At 40.6% G+C, this 12,606-nt stretch overlaps 1 protein-coding gene across 40 annotated transcripts in view; it reads right to left on the bottom strand.

The window, feature by feature from the left end:
- CLASP2 (cytoplasmic linker associated protein 2) overlaps window positions 1–12,606 on the bottom strand; it is a 277,113-nt gene that overhangs the window by 77,626 nt on the left and 186,881 nt on the right. For 25 of the 40 annotated variants that reach the window (XM_054019454.1, XM_054019460.1, XM_054019469.1 and 22 more), the window contains 2 exons: window positions 2,482–2,652; window positions 1,291–1,398 (listed from right to left, as the gene is read on the bottom strand). In XM_054019454.1, the coding sequence (XP_053875429.1) occupies window positions 1,291–1,398; window positions 2,482–2,652 (279 nt within the window). Of the gene's footprint in view, window positions 1–1,290; window positions 1,399–2,481; window positions 2,653–9,306; window positions 9,334–12,606 lie in introns of all 40 variants that reach the window. The other 15 variants (XM_054019451.1, XM_054019452.1, XM_054019453.1 and 12 more) reach the window with 2 other exon arrangements.

The raw sequence follows: 12,606 nt of genomic DNA, 5'->3' as shown, positions 1-12,606 counted from the left end.
TGGAAGCAAGGTATCTTTGCTGGAGACTATACTGAACTGGGAAGAAATAAAAAAGGCACTAAAAATCTATTATAAATTCATACAAAGTAGGTAAATTTCAAATAGAACCTTCAAGTGATACATTTTCTACTTTACAGAAGGAGCTCCAAACCAACTAAAATTATCTTTTCAAGACAAGCTTGCTACCTAAATCATAGGCAACTTTCAACCAGATAAAATGATTTATGATTAGAAGCTACTGATTTTTTTAAAGCCAACTATGTGATTCCTGTACTTCCGTTTGAGTTTTGTAAATACTTGTCAGTTTGATACTTGCAAATATTTTAAGTGTCAGGCCAGTAAATTGCAGTATTGCATGTGAAAGCTGTGTCATTGTTGACAGTAGCTCTAGGAAAGAAGTCTGAAGTATCTGTGGTTGTGCAAATCTGAAATGTAAAGAAGTTGCCAACCTCCTCTCCCCCATATAGCGACCTATGTTAAATGTGTGTTATCCTGTTTTTGAGACACAAAGTAGGTTTCAAAACTGGATTTAGGTTCACCCACTCTGACAAGGGCCCTTACTATTTGCTTCCATTTATTTCCAAAAAAATGTAGACTATTCTTACAGCGCAAGTCTGCTTTGAAAAATGACTGCATGAAACTGGCATCTTCTAACTCAATGGATCTGCTACTAATCTGCACTGAGATTCATACTGACTTACTTCAGTGACAAAAATAGAATTAAATTTTTTTTTTACTTCTATTTACACTCTCACTAGCGTGACAATATAGCAATATTTTTTCTTTTCTATCAATAGAATTGTTTAGTAACTGCCCTATAATTCCTGTTATTCCTGCAATATAAAACCAGTTATCAATCCGACCTATCTGATCCAGGGAGCAGGAAGAAAAACCCAGGTTTTGAGCTCAAGCAAACCTAGTCACAGTTAGTTTTTTATTTATATGCATTTCATATTGAAATCAAGACAAAAACATGTAATCTTACAACGCCATTTTTACAGTCACTTTTCTGAGCAGAACTGCCCTTTTTTAAAGCCCCAATCTAGGAACTGTGTGGTGAGGTTATCTTCCCAGGTTCTTGGTGTAAAGGATAAGACTAATACCAGTGTGGCATTTACTTTTTTAACATGCATTTCATTCACACATTGATCAATACTCCAGCAAACTAAATGGCAAATGAGTGCAAAGAAAATGGTTACCTACTATAAGCTAAATGAAGAAGGCATGGGTTCATTAGATGCAGATAATGAAAGGCATAAATAGGCACAACGAAGGTCTCCAAGTACTTACCAAGGGGTGGAAAAGAGCGGACAGGGCTTGTGTCCCTGCTACTTTCACGGCTGGCCTCCCGACTGCACCCCTGACTCACACTAGGTCGAGGAATGCGGCTGCCTCGTGCTAGTATGATTCAGTGTACAGACAAACAGCAGCACAGAAAGGGAGAAGACACAAGAAAAGTTGTAGTTTTAATGTAATTTTGTTTGTGCAATAAATCAGATCAATTATGTATTTCTAAGAACAGACGTTGCCTCTATTCATGTAGCATTACAGTATTATCTTCTTTCTGACATTTTATGAATTTGACGAATTGCACTAAATGCAGCCAGTTCAGATGAAAGTATCTTCGCCACAACATAAACTAACGTGAATTTGGAACCTCTCTAAAGAAAGTTGAAAAAATGCTTGAAAAGGATGGTAACTTTTTTCAGATTATAGTTGAAACATTAATCAGTACAGCCTGTGAAGAACATACAAACAGAGTAGTTCATTCAATAACTTACTCAGTTTAGTTCCAGCTAATCTTTCTTTTTTAATGTGGAAATAAACGTTGCTTTTGCTACACTAGTGTACAGTACAACAATCTATTTAAAAAGGGGGGAAATAATTCAGTTTAAGGTAAAGGTAAGGTAAAACTAAATAAAAATACTATAGAAAACCAGCTTACGGATAGCAGTAACCTCGGTTTTATTGATTGACATATTTCAAGAACGTATAGATAATTGAGTTATACCATGAGGCTGTACTTGGGGGAAATATGAAGCATAATACATTCATTTTTACCCTCCCTCCCCACACACACTATAAAACAAGTATTTCAAGGACTCTAATTGTCTTGATGTCTTCTTCCCAGTTTTCAGTGTTTCCAGGCTGCCATAAAGATTTTGAGGGTTCCCAACAACGTTGGATTTTTATAGGGGCTCCTATTCACTTGCTCCTTCCACACTTCCTTTTCTTTGCTTAAGAGTAAGCATGGAGCATAGATCAGTGCATTCAGAGAACAGCAAACTTCATAGTCCCACCTTAAATTTGAAACTGTTGCAAATCATAGGCCTCCCTTGGGAGTTGGCTTTGCAGGTCCCCAGTCCGATTTTAGAGTTTCAATTATATGTTTTCCAGCCCCACCATCTGTAACTAGGCACCAAATGCATACAGTAACATCATCTGTAAAGAAACCTAAAAAGGTTACTTGATAGTTCTTACCTACTGATAATCTAGAAGGACTTGCTTCTCTACTGCATCCTTGGCTTCGTGGGATCTTGCTCCGTTTTTGTGCTGTTGCTGGATTGACTAACACTCTCTGAACCCCTGTGTTCATAGTTGAAAGTGCAGTTGTAGTCAAAACTCTTCCAGGAGATCCAGATCGACTACCAGCTGAAGGCAAAATAAGTAAAAATAAATAACTTCAGATAAATAGCGAAGATAAAAAGATAGAAAAACAACATGTTTGACTGAAATGGTTTGAAAAAATAGTTTGGAAGAACTTACAAGATAAAATATAAAATTTGAGAAAAATCTGTAAGATCTACATCTAGTTTTAAAAATAAAGCACCTCTCACAAGGTATAGGTATAAAAATATCCCTGCAAGTCTGAAAACTCTTATGGTATTTAGGACTATATGAGCACCATAACAAGCAATTGTAACCGCACACCAAAAATATTATTCCTTTCACTAGTATTTACAAAAGCATCCAATATTCCCGAATGTGAAGATGGAGAGGTTACTTACCTTACAGCAATTTGAGTTCAAGAGGTTTTGTCCCTATGGGTGCTCCACCATAGGATGTATGCAAGCCCATGCATTCTCGATTGGAGACTGCAACGTAGTATCTGTGAGCCCATGCCTGTACAAAGCAGTTCCTCCTGCTCTGAACGAGTGCATCTTGAGAGATGTCAACCCGTCACCACTCAGTTCCTTCTTGACAGCGAAGCTGAATTCCACAGCAGAGGGGAAGGAGGGCGGGAGGTGGAGCACATTTAAGGACAAAACATCCCAAAGAACTCAAGTTACTGTAAGGAAGTAACCTTTCCTTCTTCTTCGAGTATATGTCCCTATGGGTGCTCCATTGTAGGAGACACCCAAGCAGCAGCTCAGTGAGGAGATAAGTCCAGAACACACACACACAAAAAAAACCCCATCACCAAATGAGTTATCTTGGGAAGCAGATAAAATGAAGCAATGTTTGGCAAAGGCATGGAGAGAAGAGCAAATAGGAGTCCTCCAGATTTCTGCTCTGGCAACATCCTTCAGTGAAGTTACAGATCTGGACTGAGAACTAATGGAATGTGCTGTTACTCTGTGAACACCAGCATTTTCAGAGCAGGTCAAGATGCATTCAAAACCCACTTAGTTTGTATGGAAATCGGTTGATCCTTCATCCTATCTGCAATTGATACAAATAGTCTGGGAGATGCCAAGAATGGTTTAGATAGAAAGCAAGGGCCCTCCTAACATTCAGTGGACAAAGGTTTGTTCTCTGGAGGCACAAGGTTTGGGCAGAAAACTGGTAGGTGAATTTCCTGGTTAATCTCATATTCCAAGGGAGGAATATAACATCTAGGAGGAAGCAAGGATAGGGATGTAATATAATCTTGTCTTTGTAGAAGGTGGTACATGCTGGGTCCACCATGAGATCTTCCCACTCCCCCATTCACTTAGCTGAGGTGAAGGCAATTAGGTACAAAATTTTGGGGAGAGAGAGCAGGTTGCCATTGGTTTGAAGGGGGATTTTTTTTAGGGCATTCAAAGTCAGTTGAAGTCCCACAGGGGAGCCAGCTGTCGAATGGCAGAAGCAAGCTGTATATGCCCTGAAGAAATCTGATTGCTATAGGGTGTGGCAAAGACTGAGAAGCCTGATAGATGAGTGGAAGGCTGTGATGGTGACAGATGTACTCTGATAGAGCTCATTGAGAAACCCTATGTCTTTAATTCAAACAGGTAGCCCAGGATGTTAGAAAGCAGAACTTCCTAGTCTTTAGAAGATGTGAGGGAGCACAATGATTGGAAGTGCTTGCACCTTTGCAAGCAAGTATTATGAGTACTAGGCTTTCTACTAGATAAGAAAACTGACTGAACTCTAGCCAAAAAGGTCAATTCCATGCTTGAGAGTCACTGAGCAGCCAGGTTCTCAGATTCAGAGAGAAGGGGATGGGATCGATGAATACCTGTGCCAATAGGTCTTTTGTAATAGGAAATCTGAGGGGTGTTACCTTCCCCAAGAGGTGGATGAGGTTTGAGTACCACACCTGTCTCAGCCAAGCAGGTGATACGAGGCTAGCTCATGCTCCTTCTCAGTGCAGCTTGAGAAGAGTCTTGAGGATTAATGATATAGGTAGATAAGCACAAAGAAGGGTACAAGGCCATGTTATCAGGGCATTCCCCAGAGAGTCATAGCTGTAACTTCCACTGCAGTAGAACAGGAAACATTTCATTTTGTTCAGGGTAGCAAAGAGGTCTACCCCGGTATACCTCAGGTCGGGCAGATCCTGTGGAAGACAGAGTCCTTGAATTCCCATTCAAGATCTCGCCAGAAGTGCCTGCTCAAGGAGTCTGCGATTGTATTGTGGAGACCTGGTAAACAGGCTGCCGATATTTCTATCTGATGAGAGAGAGACCAGATTCCAGCCTTAATAACTATGCACATAAGGACTGGGGTCTTGCTCTGCCCTGGCAATTGACTTAATACATCGCTACCCTATTGTTCAGCATTACTCTGAGTGACTTTGTATGGTGTGAGAGAAGTGTTGGCAAGCATATCAATCTGTTTTTAACTCCAGACACTGGTTTGGAGCACTGATTTCTGTGCTAAGTCTCCCTGTAGATGAGCTCCCATCCCAGAGATGCGTCTATTGTGAGGCTCTTCAAAGGTGCTGGATACAAGAATGGGGTTCCAATACAGACCTTCCATGTGTCCTTCCATCATGTAAGACAGTCCAAAACCTTCTAAGGCATTGTGATATCTTAGGAAAGGCTATGTCAGTTTAGAATATACGCTGTCCTTATCCACGTATAGAAGCAACCTGAGGTGCATCCTCACATGGGGTGTCACATACCTGGAGGCTGACATGTGGCCTAAGACCTACAGACAAATTCTCACTGTTTGTGGGCTGCACTGCAATGTTGAGCTTTGGTAGGATAGGGTGAAGAATCTCTCCTCAGTAGGTAGGCTCTTGCTGTTGTGAAGTCCAGAGTAACTCCTATAAAGTCTCCTCTCTGTACTGCAGATAGTGTGTATTTTTTGTCGTTGATGCGGAGTCCCAAAGACGGGAATAGTGTTTAATGGTCTGGACACTGCTGCCTGGACCTCTGTCCACCAACTCTTGGACTTCCTCTAGTGGGATTTGAAGTGAATCCACTAGCCTTTTCATGAGATCCTGGAAAGCTAAAATCATCAGCATAGGAGAGCAGTGGTGGCAATAGCACCTCATCTGGAGATGAAGAGGACTTCAGAGATAGGGTTACCATATTTCAACAAGCAAAAAAGAGGATGGGAGGAGCCCCACCCTAGCCCCGCCCCTGCCCCTCCCACTTCCCGCCCCCCCAGAACCCCCAACCCTCCCCCCGTTCCTTGTCCCCTGACTGCCCCCTCCTGGGACCCCTGCCCCTAACTGCCCCCCGGGACTCCACTCCCTATCTAAGCCTCCTTGCCTCTTGTCCCCTGACTGCCCCAACCCTTATCCACACCCCCACCCCCAGACAGACCCCTGGGACTCCCACGCCCCATCCAACCACTCCCCACCCCCTGACAGCCCCCCCCAGAACTCCCAACCCATCTAAACCCCTCTGCTCCCTGTCCCCTGACTGCTCCGATCCCTCTCCACACTCCTGCCCCCTGACAGCCCCCCCAGAACTCCCAACCCATCTAAAACCCTCTGCTCCCTGTCCCCTGACTGCTCCGATCCCTCTCCACACTCCTGCCCCCTGACAGCTCCCCCCCAGAACTCCCAGCCCCCTACCCCCCGCTCCTTGTCCCCTGACTGCCCCCTCCTGGGACCCCTGCTCCTAACTGCCCTCCAGAACCCCACCCCCTACCTAAGACTCCCTGTTCCTTGTCCCCTAACTGCCCCCTCCTAAGACCCCCCCCAACTGTCCCCCAGGACCCTACCCCCTACCTGTACCCTGACTGCCCAAAACTTTCTCCACTCCCCTCCAAAAGCCCCCACCCGTTTCTTGACTGCCCCCTCCAGAACCTCCCTGTCCCTTCTCCTGCCCCCCCTTACCCTGCTGCTCAGAACAGGGTGTTGGGCTCTGTGCGAGCCGGACACATGGCTGAGCTCCCCAGCACAACACAAAACCCGGTCCCTGGCCCTGCACAGGGCTGCCGGAGCGGGCTGCAGGAGGAGGAGCTGCCGGCCGGCTCAGAATGCAGGGAGGGGGGAGTGGGAGGAGGAAGCTGCTCCGGAGTCCAGCCCGGGACTTTCCTGCAGCCCTCCCAGCCGCTCGCTCTGCTCTGCCAGGGGAGGGGGAAATCCCGGACATTGTGAGTGCTTTACAAATTCCCCCCGGACGCTATTTGTAGCACACAAAAGGAGGACATGTCCGGGTAAATCCGGACGAATGGTAACCCTATTCAGAGATGAAGGTGAGATCTCAGCCCAAGACTTTTGCTCCTCCTGTACACGGTTTTATCGTCCAGGGCTGTAAACAAGTCAGCAACTGTGATTGAGGCAGTCTGCAACATAGAACCTAATGTACTGGGACTTGGAGGGGGAGAAGCATACACCTCCAGAGCTAGGGCAAGTTCTATTAACAGGAGCTTAAGTCTAGTCTCCTGTTCTCTTGGATCTGCCTTTGAAATCCAGACAGACCTTGCATTTAGAAGGGTTGTGACTTGTGAGAGTCCCCCGAAACACCGCAGGCAGCTGGAGTGTCCATCAATATGGGGAAAGGGCTTGTGGCAAGTCTCAACCCCTGGTTCCAACACAGAACAAAAGATCGAAGAAGAAGAAGAAGGGAAGAAATTCTCCTGCTCCCAACCAACATAACAGTTGCTATGCAAAATAAAGGTAACCATGAAAATAGATAAACTAAAAGAAATTACTAAAACAAATAAATGAAGTAAAGAATTCACAAAGTGAAGGTGGGAAGCTGAATACATCAGACTCTTTCGAGCCGCAAGTGGCTGAAAAGGAACTTTGTGATGGCAGGCTTGCAATTCCTTATGTTCCCTGTTCAAAGCACAAGGCACCTCTCTGCGTATGCCCACGGACACTTCACAGTCTTTGATTGAGAGCGCACAAGCATATGCACATCCTATGGTGGGGCACCCATAGGGAATGTATAGTAGAACAACAACTGTGTGTTCATTTTTAAAATTATATGGGACTGTTGGTCACATATTGCAATTTGTGAACTACCAGTCATTAAACCAAATAGATAATTTTGTTCTGTAACATCCCTGGACTGATCACCTTGATTTTCATAACACAACAAATAACTATTGTATTTTCTAAACATGTAAAAGATGAAGTGGGCCCTGGTATTTCTTCAAATCCTACTCTCTTGGAGCCCAATCCTCTAATACTGACTGTAGACAATGGAAAGACTCCCACTGACTTCCATGGAAGTTATTCTAAAAATTCAATTAAGAAAGCTTTTTTAAAACTACAATTTTCAACCTTTGGAACATATTATGAAAAAACACACCTGATCAAGATGTTAAAATTCTTTGTTGAAGTATCTTAGCAAATTTTATTCATAAAAATTATACAATTTATTAGAAATTTGATCTTTGATTTTAGCATATTGCATCCATTGGAAGAAATTGGTCACTTGTACCTAGACTATCTTCATCCTTTGAAGTTTCAGCTGTGGATATCTTACATTTTAATACCTAACAAATGGTCCATTCATATCCCTTACCGATGCTCTAATTAAAACTGTATTTTATAGCAATAATCAGTTTAATTATATGTCATTGTTGCCAAATGCAGAATAAAAACAATTTCACCTAAAAATCTTAATTAAAAAGCAAAGCTATTTTTAACCAAAATCAGCTCAATGAAATGAAGCCTATAATAATTTTCCTAGCAGCATTTAAAAGAAGGAAACAGTGTAAGCATAGCAACGCTGTAAGATGTCTATCAGCTTAAGTAAGTTTCATAGTACTCTTACATTACAAGGACTACCAGTGTCAACCAAAAAGCAAAGCTGCTCTAACAATAAAAAGTCCACAGGCATATTTTCGGACCACAAGATCATTAAAGCTTGATAGAAAAGAAATGACTGAAAAAATGGGTGGGGTGGGGTGGGGGGGCCCGCGCAGAGGGAGGCGGGAAACTGAAAACAATGCGCCATGCATAGACTATATGATTTGTTGGTTGAATTGAGACTTGAAATGATTATTTAGCAAAATGCCCTTTTCTATCTATGGGCCTATTCAGCAAAAATGAGACATGCAATATTGTGCAGCACAGAAGTCATGAACCTAGTTTCTGTTACGGAGATGAAAAGCAGACATTTCTACTAGTTTTATGTAGTTTTGTGAGAATTAAGAGCTCATGCAGACCTTCTGCATATCATTCAGCCCATCCCAATTAATTCAGAAAGACCTGGCAGAATATAGAATAACTGTCCTCTGTACTAGAGAATTTCCAGCAGATTCCCTGAAGAAACTTGCAGAACCTGATAATCCTTTACCCTTCCCCTTCGCTAAATGCAAAAAGTGTGCTTGATCAATATAAAGTTATATACATCACTCTGCTACTTCTAGATGTTTGTTACATCTGGTTGACCGCTACTGTGGGATACACTTGACTCGCTGAACTGTTCACCTTACACACAGTAGCATGAGCAGTTGCAGGTCTAAACAATCAGCGCTATTTTGATAGTGGAAGAAAAAAAATTACAAAGATGAGACTCCACAATTACAAAGAAGAAATGTTTTTCCTTCTCAGAATTACATTAAATTAAATAGTTGTAGGACCACGGAAAGTGAGCTGGAATTTCTGCTGAATAGGGTCCTATGTTAGGGATATGTAGACAAATGATCAAACAACAATGCACACACAAATTTTAAGAGTCTTACCACCAATGGGGTTAGCAGACTGTGATCCTGAACAAGTGTAAAAGGCAGGATTAGGGTAAAGGTTTATAATCCATGAAGAGGGAGGGAGCAGAGCAGATTAAAAATGGATGGCAAATGGAAACAAGAAAGCTTTAGTCAGTTCACACAGGAGAAAAAAGCCACAAAAGGGTTATGCGAAAAGCAATACATTTTAGTAGCTTCCACAACTAAAGAACTAGGTTCAGATGCTTGTGTACAAATCAGATGAAGCAAAGCTGCAAAAGCAAATTACAAGTTTCCATCTTTCTAACTGCAGAATACTAAAGAATTACATTATTTTCAATTAAATATGAACTCAACTTCCAGAATATTTTCAAGTAATATTAGACTGCAAAAAAATAAAGATTTAAAAGCTGAAGAAAGCAATTTTCATGAAAGGCCACAAACATTTTCTTATTCAAGACAAAAACAATGATGGAAAATTTGGTTGGGAGTGAGGTGATCAAAACAGCTCCGAAAAGGGAAGCACAGGTACTGGAACACATTTGTAATCTGACAAGACACTTTCAGATAATAATTATAAAAGGAGTCAAAATTTTTAGACCTAACTAAATTTTGTCATTCTAACTTTCTATTATTTCCTTTATTATAATCCATCTGAGGGAAAAGCAAAATATTTTTTTTTTTCAATCAGAAAATTTATTCTTTTTCTCTAATAGAGATAAACATAGTAACACCATGCAAACCCTAATAAATTAGCCGGAACAAAATTGAAAACAAGAGTAGCAACTTTTCTATTCATGACTTAACTGCAATACAGATCTGTATAAATGTATTTAATATGACTGTCTATTTACAAATAGCTCTGAGGGTGGGAGTAGGAGGAAAGTTTCTCCAAAATCCCTAGTTACAATTATGTATTTCCCCGCCCCCACAAAACTACCCAACCTTGCAAGTATCAGTCAAATATCCTAGCCTTTAAATACATACCCTTGAAACTTAAAGTACAGCTCTATCCCTAAATTATAGCACAATGGTTTTAGTTTCAAAAGAATTTATACTGCCAGATGAGACAATAATGTATTGTTTTAAAGTGACTTTTTTTTTTTAAAATATGGAGACTTGGTCTAAGACAACAGAAGGGGAACGCTGTACTACAATTATTTGTAAGAGGTGGGAATCTAAGTCTAATATGTAACCCATTATAAAATGGTCTGACTAATCCGGAACTTTTCACTCAGTTTCATGTCAATAATTCTCATTTAAATTAGAATTAAAAAAAAATTATGCCACAAAACCTCAGGCACACTTGTGCTTCAGTTGCCCCTCTCCTGTCCACTTTTATTTATACTGGAGTTAGGAAAAGGTTCAGAGAACAACAACAAAAATGATTAGGGGTCTGGAACGGCTTCCACGTGAGACAAGATTAATAAAACTGGGATTTTCCAGCTTGGAAAAGAGACAACTAAGGGGGATATGATAGAGGTCTATAAAATCATGACTGGTGTGGAGAAAGTAAATAAGTATTATTTACTCCTTCTCATAAAACAAGAATTAGGGGTCACCAAATTAAATTAATAGGCAGCAGGTTTAAAATGAACAAAAGGAAGTATTTCTTCACACAACACACAGTCAACCTGTGGAACTCTTTGCCAGAGGATGTTGTGAAGGCCAAGATTATAACAGGGTTCAAAAAAGAACTAGATAAATTCATGGAGGATAGGTCCATCAATGGCTATTAGCTAGGATGGGCAGGCATGGTGTCCCTAGCCTCTGTCTGCCAGAAGATGAGAATGGGCGACAGGGGATGGATCACTTGATGATCACCTATTCTGTTCATTCCCTCTGGGACACCTGGCACTGGCCTCTGTTGGAAGACAGGATACTGGGCTGGATGGGCTTTTGGTCTGACCCAGTATGGCCATTATTAAGTTATGTTCTTATGTTTATTTGTTCTATTAGTCCTCTTTTACATTGTCTAGGAATTCTTATTTGTCACACTCCTGAGATTTGTAAGCAATGAGCTCTGCTGAAGGATTCAGCTCTGAGTGGGAGGAGGGCTGCCAGTTAGGAAGGGGGGAGGGAATGATTTATTTTTCCATTCTACCATATGTAAAGCCATCCAAGTATTTCAGTAGCACATCAGGGAGTTCTACCCAACTCATCACTTCAGGCTCTGATCCAAACAAAGTGAGTTCTTTTGCAAACAACCACAATTACCAGTAAAATACAATTTAAAAGCTTAAGTTTACATTTTATTGAATGTGAAGAATTAATTAGCTAAAACTGAATTAGAATACAAACCTCTTAACACTGACCACCTCTGCAGAAACTGAATATCCATCAACGATTTAGGCATAACCCTTTTTTGCCATTTATTTTGAGTAATTTCCCATCAAAATTTCTTGATTAATAAAGCTCTTTTATGGGTATAATGCATATGTCTATTGGTCTTTGGATTTTGTAAAAGCTTATTTGCACAGAACCTGCAAATTCTGGGCCAAGTTTGACCAGCGTCCCTTTGAAAATAAAAAGGCCTTCAGGAAATTGTTACTGAAAAATTAATGCAAACTTATAGTAAGTAAGATTTTATAACCAAATGAATTTGTTCACTTTTAATTTCTGCTATTCCATTACTATCTAAAAAAGGGTATATAATTGACTAATGACCTTTTTAAGTTACTACACTTTCTGTGCACTTTAAAGCATCATTCTACTCTGAAAAGTGGTTAAAATTATATTGGGGGTGTCATGTGTCTCTTCGGTTTAATAACAAACTTGCCAACTTTACAAACAAAAAGTTTACATACTGATTACTTGTACCTGACAGTATTTGTTTGTGCTGTCCTGGTAACTGCACAGTAATTAACCGTATATGAGTGCAGGTGCACGTTTGAAAATCAGGCCCCAAATTGTTAATTAAAAAATAATGTTTTGTACAAAAATGTATACTGAGTGGAATGGGATAACATTTTTTTTTTAAATCAAAACTGATAATGTTAAAAAATAAACCAAAAAAAAAAAAGCCAAAAACCCACATTTAATGACCACATATATTTAGGTTTGGAAGAATCTGATTTTTTTTTTTTTTTTAATTTTCATGAATATCATCACTGTTTATTTTTAAGCATTATTTTTATCAATTTATGTTTTCATGGTTGAGCATAATTATGGGTTTCAAGCATTTTTTATTTTTCTCAATTTTAAATGTTTACAGTTGTGGGAAATTATGGGGGGTGTCAGACAATGAGGGGTCAGACAACAATTTAACTACAACAGATGCTGTGATTCAAAAAAGAGATGGTTACTTACCTGTAACTG

This window comes from Malaclemys terrapin, chromosome 2, assembly GCF_027887155.1.
Source record: "Malaclemys terrapin pileata isolate rMalTer1 chromosome 2, rMalTer1.hap1, whole genome shotgun sequence".
NCBI lineage: Eukaryota > Metazoa > Chordata > Testudines > Emydidae > Malaclemys > Malaclemys terrapin.
Note: the sequence above shows the minus strand (reverse complement) of the source record. Positions and strands in the feature narration are given on the sequence as shown.